The 18,375-nt window shown below is 40.8% G+C and overlaps 1 protein-coding gene across 1 annotated transcript; it reads right to left on the reverse strand.

Moving 5' to 3' along the window:
* Nucleotides 1-3,113: 3,113 nt before the first annotated feature.
* On the reverse strand, nucleotides 3,114-17,854 carry smim19 (small integral membrane protein 19). Its single transcript, XM_028805836.2, has 3 exons — nucleotides 17,596-17,854; nucleotides 6,952-7,076; nucleotides 3,114-3,504 (listed from the first exon to the last, which is right to left on the reverse strand). Exons 1-3 carry the CDS (start codon nucleotides 17,724-17,726, stop codon nucleotides 3,422-3,424), a joined length of 339 nt encoding a protein of 112 aa, XP_028661669.1. The 5' UTR covers nucleotides 17,727-17,854; the 3' UTR covers nucleotides 3,114-3,421.
* Between the last annotated feature and the right edge of the window lie 521 nt (nucleotides 17,855-18,375).

Below are 18,375 nucleotides of genomic sequence, written 5' to 3' on the forward strand. Positions count from 1 at the left end.
TTGCTTTACTGGAAATCTGATCCTCTCGTGTATAGACTGCAAGTTTGATTCTTTTTGTACATCAATATAAACATGTAAATTATCAAGCATACTATGGACAAAACATCAAAGATTATGTGCCTGTCCATTTGCTATGTCTCTGTCATTCCAAAAGATTGTGCATCACAAACACTTTTTGTAATGAAATGTACCGCATTTGTCATTCCAACAGATGACACATCGCAAACATTTGAACTAATAAAATGCATTGCATTTGTCATTTCAAAAGATGGCACATCACAAATGTTAAAACTGCTTTCTTGAATTCTATACCAAATGGCACATAACAGAGACATATTAACTGCATTGGTCATTCCAACAATATGGTGCATCACAAACATTTGTAGCAATGCATTTTTATTACTACACATATTACAAAATACATTCCAATAGAGGGTACACTGCAGACATCAATGCCAAATTCTACATTGATTACTTATACTTCGTTGTCTTAGACAGATATAACAAAGAACTAGTTGTGTTGTAAAAAGCCACATTTCCCCCTGGGGACAAATAAAGTGCTATCTGTTACTCAACTAAAACATCCATCCCGTCACTTTCACACATGCTTAGTTCAGTTTAGGATTGTGTAGGCAAACACTTATTTTTAAATAAATCGGAACAAAACTTTGCAGTTTCCCATATTTGCAACATACAGTATAATATGCCTTGTTATACATTTTAATTATTTTTTCTGATTTTCTGCTTCATCTTTATGAACAGTTCTGCCTGTCAATAGCCAGAGTAGGGCTAATAAGCCCCATTGTGTTTCTATTTATTTTTCATCATAGTTTTCACGCAGCTTTTTTTGTCCATTTGTTATTACGTATTTGCTATGTAAAAGTCTGAAGTAAACATGAACTTAAAACATATCAATCCTTGACGAGGATGGACGGACTGAAAAAGTAAGGAGTCTGATTTTAATTTTTTTTTTTTATTCAGAATCGGATTACTCCATGGGCTCAGAACCTTTTTCTTTTTCGAGGAAGCATCCTTCACAGTGAATACGTTCTTTACGTTTCAGGAATGACTCAAAGAAAAGTAACGGACTCTTTTGTGAGATATATATATACACAGTGGAACCTCGGTTTGCGAACATAATTAGTTCCGAAAACGTGCTCGCAGTCCAAAGCACTCGTATATCAAAGTGAATTTCCCCATAAGAAATAATGGAAACTCAGATGATTCGTTCCACAATCCAAAACTATTCATATAAAAATGATTAATACAAAATATAAAGTAAAAATACATAAAACAAATTAACCTGCACTTTACCTTTGAAAAGAATCATGGCTGGTGTGAGTGAGTTTCTAAACTCTTGTGGGATTCCACCCAACAGGACGACACGCGGAAGAGCGTCCCAAAGCAATCGCAGGCTCCCAGCGCTGTAGAAGTTCGCCGTAAAAGCGAATCCGAAAAGATCGCGGACATGCTATAAGCGCCTGCCATCGATGGGTGATACAAGGAACAAGGAACGTTATAAATGCACAGGGCACAGTACTACTTGGCCACGACCCTGCCTGACTGCTGTGTCTGTGTATAGGAGAGTGGCAGATCCCGCTACAATAAATAACCGCACTGTTGCTGTTTCAAGTTGAATAAAGCTGGTGTTGCTAAAGTACCGAGACTCAGCTTCGTGTTTTGGGGTGCAAGACGGGGACTCGCGCACACACACACATACACACTCACCGTCACAATGCTGTAGTAAACAGTATACGCTCGTACGGATGTTGACTATATGAGTGAGGCACGCCGACTCAGACGGAGAATATGAGACGATTACCCACAATCCCGAAGCGAGAGAGAGAAGAACCATCAGCTCAGTTGCGATCACATGACACTCGGCAGACAAAGCGTATACATACTACTTGTACTGCAAGATTTCACTCGTTTATCAAGTCAAAATTTATTAAAAATTTTAGCTGATCTTGCAAAACACTCGTAAACCAAGTTACTTGCAAACCGAGGTTCCACTGTATATCTCTATTATATAAAAAAATCTTGGGTCGAGACGTGATTTTCTCGGAGACACTTTACCGCGAGACAAGGAGGGCAGCTATATATATATATATACTGTATATATATATACATATATATATATATATACAGTATATATACATATATATATATATACAGTATATATACATATATATACAGTTTAGATACAGTATATATACATATATATATATACACAGTATATATACATATATATATATATATACACAGTATATATACATATATTTATATATACAGTATATACAGCTTTTCACACCACAAGATGGGATGCAGTTTCCTCTCAATAGACCAGATCACAGTAAAATTTGTCTGCCACATGGTTGGTTTTACTTGATTTACCTCCAATATTTATGTGAGAATTCACACAAGAGAACAGAAAATGAATCCAATACCGTGAGAAAAAATAGAAAAGTACCAGGAATATAAGGGTGGTTCACATCGTTGAGGAAATCAGTGGAAATTAAAGGGAAGTGCATTTAAAACTGAAGCCAGGGAGTATTTCTTTACGCAAAGAGTTGTGGGACTCTGTAACAAACTAACAAGACATGGAGCTGAAGCAGAAACCTTGACAACTTTTAAGTAGAATCTGGAGGAGATACTGGGACAGATTAGCTATTAGCTAAGCAGTCTGACTCGATGGAGTGAATGGTCTCCTCTCACTTGTCAAATTTCTTATGTGAGAAAATGATTATTTCCAGATCCTTTTTGTTGCCACAAACGTGTCGGAAACACGAAAGGCACGGATCAAATGGACATACAGTACTTGGTCATTTTTAAGCTTTTCCTCTATTGCTCATAGACTACAATGAAGTATACTGTACAATATATATTTTATTTAATTTATAGAAAGCAATTAACTTTAGAACACACTTTGTCTGGCAAATGCATATTTAACATGTTTGTAATTAAATAACTTTGACCTGAACAATGTCGAGCTTATCCATTAATACTGTCTCTAACTTGTACACCCAACCACAGTTTAATATAATGCAAATCCCAGACATTTTGAACAAGCACATTTAAAAGAAGAACAACAAAAAAATGAGACTGAACATTAATGAAAGTATAAAAACTAGACTGCAAACTCATGTTTAAAAATCAGTGAACACAAATCATATACAGCCGGCAAAGAAAACAATGCAGCAGATCCATAAACCAAATAAAATTTATACTGTAAGCATACCTTGAAACATACGCTAACAACATAGTACTGTGTGTAATACGTTATAGAAACTCAACCACTGAGCAAAATGTCCTTCACTTAATTCATAAAGAATCAATTGGATTAATACATTAACTCTGTCACCATAACAATATCTAATGTCCCTTATAATAATTCATTAGTAGGAAGTTTAAGTTTACTCTTTTATTCCACCAAGAGCTGCACACACTCTGACTGGCATTGCTGCTGCTGCTGCTGCTGCTGCTGTTGACTGTCATATTTTCGAGCTAAAAGAAAAAAACAAAATAAAATTACATTCAAAGCCATGGAATGAACACTGTTGGTATATTTGTAGCAATCACAGATGCTTTGTTTTATTTCACTTTGTATACTCCATAAACACCAGCCAGACAACTGACTTATGCTCACACAGAGGCTGTACATACCTTCTTATTTAGAACAGCAGTTCCCATACTTGGTCCAGGGGACCCCTGGGGGCTGCAGGTTTTTTGTTCCAACCAACTTCTGGTTTTAATTGGACTACTGGCCTAATTAAGTGAAGTGTTATTTCTCAGTTTCTGTGTTTTGGGGTCAATGAAGAAATTACAAATTTAAGTATTTTAATAAAATTAAGCAGTTATAAGTGGATAATATATATTTTTATTTTTTATTAATGATCATCCTGACTTCGGTAATTGACTATTTAGTGGGATAGGCATTTTCTCTGCCATTGAACCTGGAATTGGAATTAAACCTTAGGAAGTTTTCTGGAATCGTGCACTTTACTTGCTTTACTGAACAGAATTAACAGCTTCAGCTGTGCCAACACAATTCCAAAGGTTTCTCTAATAAACAATTAGCATTTCAACACAATTAATTTAAGTTGAGTTATGAGAGTTTCAATTAGGACTCTGAAGGAATGGCTGCTGAAAATAGGACTTTGGAGTCATATGTTAATTATAAATTTCTGCTAGAACAAAATGTTCAGGACTGAAAAAAAAATTCATTATAATAGGGATTTCATTAATAATGGAACTGGAGCATAGCGCAGCCCTTTGCTGCCCACCACGACCATAGTACATGGCATGGGGTTTCCACCTTATCCGGAAGTGCTAACAGACCATATGGGTGGAAGAACAGAAGCACTTCCAGGTTGGCCAACATAAAAGAAGTTGCTGAAATCTGTGAACTGATGCTTGATGATGAGTTCAAAAGGAAACTGAAACCCACCGAATCAGCAGCATGGGAAGCATTCCTGCGGGATGTCCAGAATTTTCTTGGCAGTCACAGAGCAGAGAATAATGCTGAGCTTGTGGAGAACCTGCTGAAAGCGTACCAGCTTATGGGAGCCAGAATGTCACTGAAGACGCATTTTTTACTTTCTCATCTCGACTTTTTTTCCACCAAATCTGGGCGATGTCAGCGATGAGTAGAGGGAAAGATTTCATCAAGATATAAAGGTGATGGAAAGCTGAAATCGGGGGAAAATTCACTCCGAGCATGATGGGTGACTACTGATGGTTCTTGCAAAGAGAGACGGATGTGCAGTACAAGTGAAAAAGCGAGTGCCTCCAACATTTTTGGGCACACTGAACTCACTTTTATATTGAGGTAAATTGGCATAAATATACTTTTAACGTGTCTCTGGTTTGTTTTCAGAATAAACACATCAAAACAATTTTGGTGGGACAGAGTCCAAACTCCAGATATCATGTTGATATATTATATTGATATTCAAAACTTTCAAAACAAAAAAAATGTCAATGATGTGTATTTCAAAAACCTGACGTGCTAGCTTAATTCCAATTTCATACATGTATATGAAATCAGTGTAAAAAACATAATAAAGAGCTGCTCTGAAGTTCCCAGTAGCAAACAAAACATATTTTTATAGACCAGTGTAATGAGACACAAAGTGAGCCTACACTTGACCAACAAACCAGTGTCCATCATCCATCCATCCATTTCCTAACACAGGGTCACGGGGGTCTGCTGGAGCCAATCCCAGCCCACACAGGGCACAAGGCAGGAACCAATCCTGGGCAGGGTGCCAACCCACCGCAGGACACACACACAAACACACCCACACACCAAGCACACACTAGGGCCAATTGAGAATCGCCAATCCACCTAACCTGCATGTCTTTGGACTGTGGGAGGAAACCGGAGCGCCTGGAGGAAACCCACGCAGACACGGGGAGAACATGCAAACTCCACGCAGGGAAGACCCGGGAAGCGAACCCGGATCTCCTAACTGCGAGGCAGCAGCGCTACCACTGCGCCACCGTGCTGCCAGTGTCCATCATACAATATCTAAAAATAAAGAAAGGTGAAGGTCTCAGTAATGTTGATCTGCTCAAATCCATGAAACATTTTGATGGCTCTCTTAAAAAAAAAAAAGAGATCAACAGTTTTGGAAATGTCTGCTGTGGCAGAATGAGAGCACCAGCAAGCAATGGAGGAAATAACAGGTTTAATTAACAACAAGAATCATCTTGTCTTTCTATATAATACGCTACCGTGGCTGTTTGTTTGTCTGTCCAGGATTTTAAATCGCCTGTAGCTCGTAAACCGTTTCACCTATTGACCTGAAATTTGGTACACATCTACTACGTGATGTCTACTATCCGCTTTCGGGGTGATGATTTTTATCATTCTTTTTATTTTTATTTTATTTTACTGTAGAATCAACTCTCTGCAGCGCACAGCAAGGCGGTTGTGTGGCGCATGCGTACGTGCATCGTTCTCATTCCCTAGCACCTTCGCCGTCACTTCCCCTACCTCTTCATATCTTAAATCATTCCTGAGGCAGATTGAACACTTAAGTGACAGCTTAAGTGAAAAATTAAGAAAAAGTACTAAGTAATTGCAACACAAAAACTAACTTAATTAATTTTAACGCGAAAAGATGACGACGAAAGAAGAGAAGCAGCGGGCCGCCAGGGTGGAGAAAAGAAGAGCCGCTCAGGAAGCAGCAAGCGCATCAACCTCTGAGCAAACGAACGGTAAACGTACAGAGAAAGAGGAGGAATACTAGGAATGCTCAATTCAAAGTGTATACTGGTAATTAAGATAACGGCTGGAGACAAACAGGTTGGAGTTAGCTGGTCATCTGTTGGCTCACTTCACATTTCATTTTTGTTTGGCTGCCATTTAAGGAAAAGCAAAAAATCAATTTAGAGGATGGAGTCTTTAAAAAACCCAGCAATTAAAATGAGTCTATTCATAGCAGAATTGGTCACTAATGAAAAAAGTGGCAGGAAAGAAAACCAGCAGCCACTGCGGCCCTCCAGGATCGGAGCTGGACACCCCTGGTCAAGCTATTCTCCATGACCAAAGTATATCAGTCATTAGGTGTAGGTTATATCCCTAGGGGCACCCATGGGAAGTTCAAGCTAAAGCTAGCGAGTCCCTATGTAGAGTACAAAGCAATGATAAGCTGAACAGGCATCATTAGTGCTTAAGTGGATAGGATGTGTGTGTGTGTTCAACTTAAGGTACAAGAATGAGCTAACCCTTAACAAACTTGATGGGCTCCACTAACCCCATGACAATACAAACATTGTACTGAATAGAGCATTTCTCAATCTCAGCTCAATGAAGAACTTTCACTTTAAGTTTACACAATACAATAATATAGACAAGCTGGCCCCTCCGTCCTCCCCCTAGAATAAAGTTAACTAAAAAGAAAAAAAAAACATACAAAGCAATATCTGGCAAAGATCATCTCTTACCAATATAGTACATTTCTAGCTGCTGCCGTAACCGAACTTTTTGCATGTTGTCATAAAAGTTAGGTTCAGGTGTTGGTTCAACAGTAGGAGGCACTGAAAAAATTCTCATTATCTTCCTTTTGTTTCTGAAAGAACAAACACAAAATGAAGGGTTATGAACTGACAATCTTGGAATTTATTTTCTATGCTCTTGATATAATCATTTTAGTACTTCATTAGGAAACTCTCACAATGCACGTTCCTCCCTCATCTATGGGAGTTTTTCAGAGGGTATTTTGGTTTTCCTACCACGTCCCCAATATATCCAAAGTAGATTAACTGGCAGCAAGTGTGGGAACATGCCATGAGTGCATCCTCTCAAGGTCCAGTGTCCCATTCATTAGAACATTAGAACAATCTAGATGAGAGCAGGCCATTCAGCCCAACACAGCTCGCCAGTCCTATCCACTTAATTCTTCCAAAAAAAAACATCAAGTCGAATTTTGAAAGTCCCTAAAGTCCTCTTGTCCATCACACTACTTGGTCACTTATTCCAAGTGTCTGTGGTTCTCTGTGAGCAGAAAAACTTCCTAATGTTTGTGCAAAATTTACCCTTAACAAGTTTCCAACTGTGTCCCCGTGTTTTTGATGAGCTCATTTTAAAATCACCATCTTGATCCACTGAACTAATTCCCTTCATCATTTTAAACAGTTCAGTCAGGTCTCCTCTTAACCTCCTTTTTCTTACACTGTAAAGGCTCAGCTCTTTTAATCTTTCCTCATAACTCATCCCCTGTAGTCCCTGAATCAGCCGAGTTGCTCTTCTCTGGACCTTTTTCTAGTGCTGTTATGTCCTTTTTGTAGCCTGGAGACCCAAACTGCGCCCAGTACTCCAGATGAGGCCTCACCAGTGTGTTATAAAGCTTGAGCAGAACCTCCTATGACTTGTACTGCACACATCAAGGCGCTATATAACCTGACATTCTGTTAGCCTTCTTAATGGCTTTTGAACACCGTCTGGAAGTTGATAGCTTAGAGTCCACTATGACTCCTAAGTCCTTCTCATAAGGCGGACTCTCGATTTTCTGACCGCCCATTGTGTATTCAAACCTCACATTTTTACTTCCTATGTGTAATCCTTTACATTTACTGACATTAAATTTCATCTGCCACAAATCTGCCCAAGCCTGTCTGCTATACAAGGCCTTCTATAATGATATAACGGATTCCAAATTACCTGCCAATTCACTTATCTTGGTATCATCTACAGACTTAACCCAGCTTGAGACTTATATTCCTATCTAAATCATTTACATATATTAAAATCCAAGGTCACCTCCTGTCTTACCCCCATGCGGCTGGGACAGGCTCCACAACTGGGGTCTTCACAAAGATTAAACTTGGAGCCAAATTCTTGCAGAACAAATAGTCTTTTGGTCTGATCTTATTATACCCCCCAAAAAAACCACACACATACACACACTTTAACAGGCACATTACTTCATTCCTTCCTGGACACTTTCATCAGATCACCCAAGGTTTTCTCAAGTGGGCACCATCTCAGTTTTATACCCTCAGTCACTGCAAACTCCAGAAAAGTGATCCTTATAAGTGAGTTGCATTGAAACAGGTAGAATTTCTTGTTTGTTGTTTTTGATTGAAAACAGTAGGAGATCCAAAATTTTTCTGTATGAAATTACAGCACATACAATGTGTGAGTGGAAAGGCTCCAGTTTATGTAATGTCACAATTTGATTCCTTCCCAAAACCTTCAAAATGTGCTGAATGTATAGAGAAAGTCATTGGAAAAGGAAGGGCAACTCCAGATATGGGGGTCAAAAAGACTGGACCTGAGGCCAAATTATCACTCTTTGGTAAAACACCCTGCCATAACCCGTTATTGGAATTATTTTGTTTTCAATAGCAACAATTTTGATCAAAAATGCCTAAGGCGCAAACTGTTGCCAGCACTGCAAGCAAGCTTTTATGCAGGCATCTAAAATTCAACCACTTAGTTCATTATGCTGCGGTGGGTTGGCACCCTGCCCGGGATTGGTTCCTGCCTTGTGCCATGTGTTGGCTGGGATTGGCTCCAGCAGACCCCCATGACCCTGTGTTCGGATTCAGTGGGTTGGAAAATGGATGGATGGATAGTTCATTATGGAGGGTGCATTAAAGTCCTTGCCATTAACCCCAAGTGTCTCTCAGGCTTGGCATTCTATAAGAATACCAGCTGCTTAAGCCCGTGCTGTAAAAAGCCCGGGGTCCTAGAAACTATTGAAATTGTCAGAAAAAAAATGTAAATGTTGAGATGTCAGGTAAATGAAAGGAACTACTCTGGGCATCTCTCTCCTAGGAGGATTCGTTTTGCCGACTTGCTCGCCCCACTTGTGTATTAGCGGCAGGAGGAAAAATGAAAGGAATACCGTTTTGCTGATGTTAACGGCTAAGTGACTTTTTCTTCTGAGGTTTCGTTTTGCTGACATGTTCACCTCGCTTGTGTTATTAGCGGCTAAGCGAGTTTTATGTTTCCTTGGAGGCAGAGCCCTTACCCCGACTTCACCTCTCACTTCTGGACCGGACAGACACACACACTTCCACGCATAGACATTTATATATAAGATGGTTAAACTCCCCCACTACCCTGACCAAAAGTACTGTACTTCTCAGGTTAAGGGGTGTTGTTTGCATGTACAGTGTTAACCCCAACCAACACCGTATATACCCGCATTTACGTTCTCCTGCGGATAAGTCAGAACTTGATTCTACCGTATAATTTCTGGTATTTTATAATGTCAGTCGTATAAATTGAATGTGGAAAACTGACGCTATTGGTACAAGAGATTACGATATGCCAACGGCCACCTGAGAGGGGAACTACGGAGCACACGGCCTTTATTTTATATTTCGGTGCGGTAATGCGCTGTATCAGCGTGTGCTCCTAACCTCTCTGTCTGTCTTTATTGTGCCTACATGACCACATGGTAATACCCAAACTATTCCGAAGTGACGTTTGCACTGATTTGTGTTTTTTGTATCTCACACCCTCATACACCTTTACCGTAAGAGCATCCCTTATCTATGAAGAAGCTTTCGATCAGAAGAAAATATGAAGCTGGTTTGAAATTAAACATCGTTGAAGTAGCGAAAGAAATTGGTAACTGTGCTGCTGCAACAAAATTCAATGTGTCTGAGAAACTGGTGAGAGATTGGAGGAGGCAAGAAGATGTAAAAAAATTAAATAAATAAAAATTAAGTGTCACATTTTTGAACGGGCGTACAAGTTAGGGTCTGATTTTATGATCGATTTTTCAGGTTTCAAAACCAGACTTACAGTATCTCACAAAAGTGAGTACACCCCTCACATTTTTGTAAATATTTTATTCTATTTTTTCATGGGACAACACTGACGACATGACACTTTGATCCAATGTAAAGTAGTCCGTGTACAGCTTGTATCACAGTGCAAATTTGCTGTCCCCTCAAAATAACTAACACACAGCCATTAATGTCTAAACTGCTGGCAACAAAAGTGAGTACACCCCTAAGTGAAAAATATCCAAATTGTGCCCAAAGTGTCGATATTTTGTGTGGCCACCATTATTTTCCAGCACTGCCTTAACTCTCTTGGGGTATGGAGTTCACTGGAGCTTCACAAGTTGTCACTGGAATCCTCCTCCATGATGACATCACGGAGCTGGTGGATGTTAGAGACCTTGTGCTCCTCCACCTTCCCCACAGATGGTCAATAGGGTTTAGGTCTGGAGACATGCTTGGCCAGTCCAGCACCTTTACCCTCAGTTTCTTTAGCAAGGCAGTGGTCGTCTTGGAGGTGTGTTTGGGGTTGTTATCATGTTCAGTTTCCGAAGGGAGAGGATCACGCTCTGCTTCAGTATGTCACAGTACATGTTGGCATTCATAGCTCCCTCAATGAACTGTCGCTCTCCAGTACCAGCAGCACTCATGCAGCCCCAAACCATGACACTCCCACCACCATGCTTGACTGTAGGCAAGACACACTTGTCTTTGTACTCCTCACCTGGTTGCCGCCACACACGCTTGACACCATCTGAACCAAATAAGTTTATCTTGGTCTCATCAGACCACAGGATATGATTCCAGTAATCCATGTCCTTAGTCTACTTGTCTTCAGCAATCATCTATAGAAGAGTCTTCCTTCTGGGACGACAGCCATGCAGACCAATTTGATGCAGTGTGCGGCGGGCGTATGGTCTGAGCACTGACAGGCTGACCCCCCCTCTGCAGCAATGCTGGCAGCACTCATACGTCTATTTTCAAAAGACAACCTCTGGATATGACGCTGAGCAGGTGCACTCAACTTCTTTGGTTGACCACGGCGAGGCCTGTTCTGAGTGGAACCTGTCCTGTTAAACCGCTGTATGGTCTTGACCACCGTGCTGCAGCTCAGTTTCAGGGTGTTGGCAATCTTCTTATAGCCTCGGCCATCTTTATGTAGAGCAACAATTCTTGTTTTCAGATCCTCAGAGAGTTCTTTGCCATGAGGTGCCATGTTGAACTTCCAGTGACCAGTATAAGAGAGTGTGAGAGCGACAACACCAACTTTAACACACCTGCTCCCCATTTACACCTGAGACCTTGTAACTGTGACGGATGGCCGGGGCCCATGCCTGGCCGGGATGCCCCTTCACCACATCTGCCAGGAGGACAAGGGTGTGAAGCCCAGTATCTCACCCTGGACGCTAGATGGCAGCCTCCCTGGTTTGCAGCGGTGCCTCGGACTCCCCCAGGGCTTCATGGGAGTTGGAGTTCTGCGGAGCTCTGTGGGGTTCCGCAGGCGCCACCGGGGGTGCTGCAGCAGGACCTGCTGGCCCCTTTTGGGCATTGGTTTCGCCTTACCTAGAAGTGCAGCCGGATGTCGCCAATCAACCACCTGGAGCACTTCTGGGTACCCAATAAAAAGGAGCCAGCAACCACAACTCGGCAGCCAGAGTCGGGTGGGAGGAGGACAAAGCTTGCTGAGGAGGAGAAGTGGTGGTGGAAGAGAGAGAACGTGCTTGGTGTTATTGTGGTGCTGTGCTTGGGACTGTGATATGGCTGAAGGGATTACGGGGAAGACGTGCCCTCCAGCTGAAGAAAAATAAACAGTTTGTTTTATTTTACCTCTGTCAATCTGTGTCAGGTTGGGCGCTATATAGCGCTCTTCTGACATAACACTAACAAGTCGCATGACACCGGGGAGGTAAAATGGCCAACTGGGTACAATTTGGACATTTTTCACTTAGGGGTGTACTCACTTTTGTTGTGAGTGGTTTAGACATTAATGGCTGTGTGTCGAGTTATTTTGAGGGGACAGCAAATTTACACTGTGATACAAGCTGTACGCTGACTACTTTATATTGGAGCAAAGTGTCATATCTTCAGTGTTGTCCCATTAAAAGATATAATAAAATATTTACAAAAATGTGAGGGGTGTACTCACTTTTGTGAGATACTGTATACGTGAGTACAGTATATATGGTAGTAGTCTGCTGCCATCTAGTGGATAAAATAACATTATGCTGCAAAAAAATCCTGAACATTTCCAAGTGTTTGGCCACTTTCTTCAATATTCATGAATGAGCCTTCAACCAAAATACACAAAGGCATGTAAATAAAAGAATGTAAATCCAAAAAAAAATGAAACTGAACGATTAGTTGAATCAAACAATAGTGATGACAATGTGAACTGTTCATCAGTCGTTGACATGGATACTGAAACTGATGCATACAGCACTCTAATACGATGAGCTGCCAGTTTGCACAGTATGCATTTTTGATCAAAACTGTTGCATACCTCAAAAAATTACATGAAATTGTTTTAATTAATGGTACATTTTTTTGTCCATGATATGTCTGGTGAATTTGGTTGCATGAAGCTTTAAAGGTAAAATGGATGGACAAGAAAGATGTTTGGCCCCCTAAGCACTGTTCAGAATGCAGCAACTGCCAATGTTCATGTCAGGGGAAAAGTCACTAAGCCTTGTGCTGTTGTAGCCTACAGTAATACAAGAGGTGATGTCAATCGTGCGGTTCAGACACCGACATTCTACTCTCTCAAGCAACGGAAAAAAATATTGTAAGAAAAGTGCAAAAAGAAACACGCTTCTTCTGCCCTCATTGAAACATAGGGCAAATGTTTCAAAACATGAAGGGCATGTACGAAATCTTCATCTGTATAGCGGTGGACGCCAGACAGATCTTTCCTACTGCATTTATGTTGACGTTTTGGTATTTACATGTTCCTGTTACACATAATAACATTCTTTCTTGTTGAAGTCAACATTTTTAGGACATTTTTCTGGGCTACACAAACTGCTAAGGGGGCTACAGACAAGACAGCACCACCAAGGCCCAGTAACTTTAGGTTAGCAACACAGCCAAGCCATTACTGTTTAGGCTATAATGTGCATCTATATCCAGCAGGCTACTGAAAGCAAGTTCAGGTAAAGAAACCTTAGCACTTTATTTATCAAAAGATCAAGCTCTGAATAGCGAAGGTTTAAAGACCCAGAGCAACAAATATGAGAGTACCTTTCCTTACGATGCTTTCCTCAAGAATAGGGACAGAACTATTCAAGGATTGAGTTTGGCCCAGACACCTGAGCTTTGGCAGCAGCCTGGAGCAGTGTGTTACTATCTATATACATCTTGGGCTTGCTATATACAGTTAGGTCCATAAATATTTGGACAGAGACAACTTTTTTCTAATTTTGGTTCTGTACATTACCACAATGAATTTTAAATAAAACAACTCAGATGCAGTTGAAGTGCAGACTTTCAGCTTTAATTCAGTGGGGTGAACAAAACGATTACATAAAAATGTGAGGCAACTAAAGCATTTTTTGAACACAATCCCTTCATTTCAGGGGCTCAAAAGTAATTGGACAATTGACTCAAAGGCTATTTCATGGGCAGGTGTGAAAAAGTCCGTCATTGTGTCATTATCAATTAAGCAGATAAAAGGCCTGGAGTTGATTTGAGGTGTGGTGCTTGCATGTGGAAGATTTTGCTGTGAACAGACAACATGCGGTCAAAGGAGCTCTCCATGCAGGTGAAAGAAGCCATCCTTAAGCTGTGAAAACAGAAAAAACCCATCTGAGAAATTGCTACAATATTACGAGGGGCAAAATCTACAGTTTGGTACATCCTGAGAAAGAAAGCAAGCACTGGTGAACTCAGCAACGCAAAAAGACCTGGACGTCCACGGAAGACAACAGTGGTGGATGATCGCAGAATCATTTCCATGGTGAAGAGAAACCCCTTCACAACAGCCTACCAAGTGAACAACACTCTCCAGGGGGTCGGCGTATCGATATCCAAGTCTACCATAAAGAGAAGACTTCATGAAAGTAAATACAGAGGGTGCACTGCAAGGTGCAAGCCACTCATAAGCCTCAGGAATAGAAAGAAAGGCTAGATTGGACTTTGCTAAAGAACATCTAAAAAAGCCAGCACAGTTCTGGAAAAACATTCTTTGGTCAGATGAAACCAAGATCAACCTCTACCAGAATGATGGCAAGAAAAATGTATGGAGAAGGCGTGGAACAGTTCATTATCCAAAGCATAGCACATCATCTGTAAAACACGGTGGAGGGAGGCAGTGTGATGGCTTGGGCATGCATGGCTCCCAGTGGCACTGGGACACTAGTGTTTATTGATGATGTGACACAGGACAGAAGCAGCCGAATGAATTCTGAGGTGTTCAGAGACATACTGTCTGCTCAAATCCAGCTAAATACAGCAGTCACATTGATTCATGATACAGATGGACAATGACCCAAAACATACAGCCAAAGCAACCCAGGAGTTTATTAAAGCAAAGAAGTGGAAAATTCTTGAATGGCCAAGTCAGTCACATGATCTTAACCCAACTGAGCAGGCATTTCACTTGTTGAAGACTAAACTTCAGACAGAAAGGCCCACAAACAAACAGCAACTGAAAGCCACTGCAGTAAAGGCCTGGCAGAGCATTAAAAAGGAGGAAACCCAACATCTGGTGATGTCCAGGAGTTCAAGACTTCAGGCTGCCATTGCCAGCAAAGGGTTTTCAACCAAGTATTAGAAACGAACATTTGATTTCCAGTTATTTAATTTGTCCAATTACTTTTGAGGCCCTGAAATGAAGGGATTGTGTTCAAAAAATGCTTTAGTTGCCTCACATTTTTATGCAATCGTTTTGTTCACCCCACTGAATTAAAGCTGAAAGTCTGCACTTCATCTGTATCTGAGTTGTTTCATTTAAAATTCATTGTGGTCATGTACAGAACCAAAATTAGAAAAAGGTTGTCTCTGTCCAAATATTTATGGACCTAACTGCATTAATACATTTAATGTGTTTACATACCTGTACACAACCCCTAGAAAAATTATGGTACCAAAACATCATCCCAGAGCAACTTCTTCCAACCATCCAAGAACAGTTTGGTGACCAACAATGCCTTTTCAAGCATGATGGAGCACCGGGCCATAAGGCAAAAGTGATAACTAAGTGGCTCAGGGAAAAAAACATTAAAATTTAGGGTCCATGGCTAGGAATCTCCCCATTGAGAACTTGTGGTCAATCCTCAAAAGGCGGGTGGACAAACAAAAACCCACCAATTCTGACAAACTCCAAGCATTGATGATGTAAGAATTGGCTGCCGTCAGTCAGGATTTGGCCCAGAAGTTGACAAACAGTCTGCCAGAGTGAATCGCACAGGTCTTGAAAAAGAAAGAAAGGCCAACCCTGCAAATATTGACTCTTTGCATAAACTTCATGTCATTATCAATAAAAGCCTTTGAAACTTCTGAAATGCTTGTAATTCTACTTCAGTATGCCAGAGAAACATCTGACACAAAGATCTAAAAACACAGAAGAATAAAACTTTGTGAAAACCAACACTTGGGTCATTCTCAAAACATTTGGCCACAACTGTACATTAAGTACTGGTGAATAAAAGTGATTCTGATTCATAATTTTAAACACTTTAGTCAGGTCTCCTCTTATTCTTCTTTTGCTTCAACAAGTCAATGTAAATGGTCTCCTTAGAGTGAGGTGAGGCCGCAGCACTACCACTGCGCCACCAAGCCCCCAATCGAGTCCAGCTGCATTCAGGACAGTTTTAGGCCTCGGACAGGTTCAGCGACCCGAGACATTCTGAGGCCCTTATGATGACGCCCCTGTCAGTTGCCCCGTGTTTGCAGTACACTTTTGTGCTAAATGTACTATTATAGAAAAGAGGGCAAATTGAACGTGCGTGCAAAAAAAATGATTATATATAAAAGAATACTTCACCAGGATTAACTGTCCTGCTAATGTATTAAGCGTCTCTTCGCATTTGCTGCGAGGTTGCGAGTCATCCCCAATGGGTACGCAAAGCCGTTCGGCTGAGCTGGGCGACTCAAATGACTACTTTATACCTCTTCGTTCCTCTGGAGCATAAATTCCGCCACAATTAATGCATCATTAATATAAATATTAAAATTCTGTACTCCAGTAATAATACAATACTAATGATATGACTTTAAGAGAGCACTCAAGCACTCAAAGAGAGCACTCAAGTTCTCCTAGAAGTCCGGCTCGTATTATAGCATATTTTGACTGTTTACACAAATTATGCGATTTATTCAATTCAGAGTCCATAAGAATATGTAGTGTTAATCGAAGCTGAGTGCATCATATAATTTATTCTTCTTCATCTTCTTCCTTAGCATTTCCCATTTTATGTGTGGTCAATCTTCTGGTTACATTTGTATATCCTTAGCCACCGAGCCACTACTCCGTTGAGTGCAGCATATAACTGACATATTAAAAAGTGCAGTCTCATGATTGAGACGTGGCAAACTCAGATATAAAACATATACTATAAAATACGCAATGTTAAGATTTTTTTGTTCATTTTGTTTTTAATAGATGCACCAAAACAACTGCTTCGGATGCAGAACTGAAAGACCTCGATAGTTTAGAAATTTAATAATTGCTGAAAACACGTTTGACTGCAGGAATTAAAGGGAATTGAAATCGTCATGAGGGGCGTGTCATATAGGTGTCAGTTCAACGGCGAAACAGGGGAGGGGCTCCGGAAGGGGGCGTCGATTTATGGACCTCATAGTGTCCGAAGTCTAAAACTGTCCCGACTACAGCTGGACTCTTCTCCACCGAGCTGCCTGTATATTCTAGTTAACCTTTACTGTTGCTGATGCACTTCATCTCCTCCTTGATTGTTCTTTTACTACTAAAATAGTGAAAGAATCTCTTCGGGTCATCTTCTGCAAATGATCAGTTTGCCTGACTATGCGTCACTTTATTGTTTGACTGCTAATTAAGGAAAAAAATATTTTGGCGCTTCTGAATCTTAAATGGTAAGTCAATCAAAATTGTTTCAAAAGACTTCAATTGTTAGGGTCTGGAATGAAAACCTGCAACCTCTGCAGTCGGTCATCAATGGATCTCAGCACAGCCAGCCTCTCTGTCGGTGTGGCAGATGTTTTATTTTTTTCTGAACCCACACACATAACTCGCTCGTTTTCCCTTTTAACATGGAATGACGTGCCCAACCGAGACGGTCTTGAATTATCCATCAGTTTACTCTCCCCCAAACAGCCCACTCCCGTCTTTTTTCATCTCGTTGCACAGCCTCTCATCCCCCTCTTGTATTCACTCACTTTCTGGCGTACATGAGCAGTCCGAAGCTGACTAAGATGACCAGCAGGTAAACGTTAGTGGCTTCGTTCCAAGCTTCATGAACTGAGTAATCGATGGTTCCCTCTTCAGCCATTACTCCGTAGCCCCCCATCTCTTGTATGCTGATGCGCAGTCCAATACGTTTAATATACGAGTCGACTTTTACTTTATTATTTAAATGACAAACAGGAAAAGCTCTGAACTTCCCAATACAAACAAACGTCCTCAAAGCTACTCAAAGAAAAACAGCAGCGCGTTTAGCAAAGAAGAACTTAACAACCTCTTCACTTAGGCTTACAGCGCCAAACAGAGGTAGGATGACTAAATGACCTCGCATTATGCAAAACCATCAACAGTGTAATTGCAGCCCACAGAGCCGAGAAGGGTCTGGGGCAGGGTTGGCGAACTCCAGGCCTCGAGTGCCGCAGTGGCTGCAGGTTTTAATTCTTACCATTTTCTTAATTAGTGACCCGTTTTTGCTGCTAATTAACACCTTTCATTTTAATGGACGTGTTTTTTAATATTTGTTCCCGTGCATTTCTTCATTGTTCCTCTGAATTTCTTTCCTTAAATGGCACCCAAACAGAAATGAAATGTGAAGTGAGTGAGCCAAGAGAAGACCAACTAAGTTGGGGCCTCAAACTCCAACCAATTTCACTCCAGCCAGCTGCTTAATGAGGTGCTGAGTCTTTTTGTTAATTAAACTCGTTCTTTAATTCTATGGCTTGTTGCTGCTCTTGTTGTGCAATGGCATACATTTC

This window comes from Erpetoichthys calabaricus, chromosome 7 (assembly GCF_900747795.2).
Source record: "Erpetoichthys calabaricus chromosome 7, fErpCal1.3, whole genome shotgun sequence".
NCBI classification, from domain to species: domain Eukaryota; kingdom Metazoa; phylum Chordata; class Cladistia; order Polypteriformes; family Polypteridae; genus Erpetoichthys; species Erpetoichthys calabaricus.

Bases quoted from the DNA above. Each gene is read 5' to 3' on its own strand.
- smim19 (XM_028805836.2), bottom strand. From the start codon at position 17,726: ATGGGGGGCTACGGAGTAATGGCTGAAGAGGGAACCATCGATTACTCA. The intron at 7,077-17,595 runs GTGAGTGAATAC...TTGTTCTTTCAG, and splicing joins CTGCTCATGTACGCCAGAAA to AAACAAAAGGAAGATAATGA. The intron at 3,505-6,951 runs GTAAGAGATGAT...TTTTTCTTTTAG, and splicing joins GCTAGAAATGTACTATATTG to CTCGAAAATATGACAGTCAA.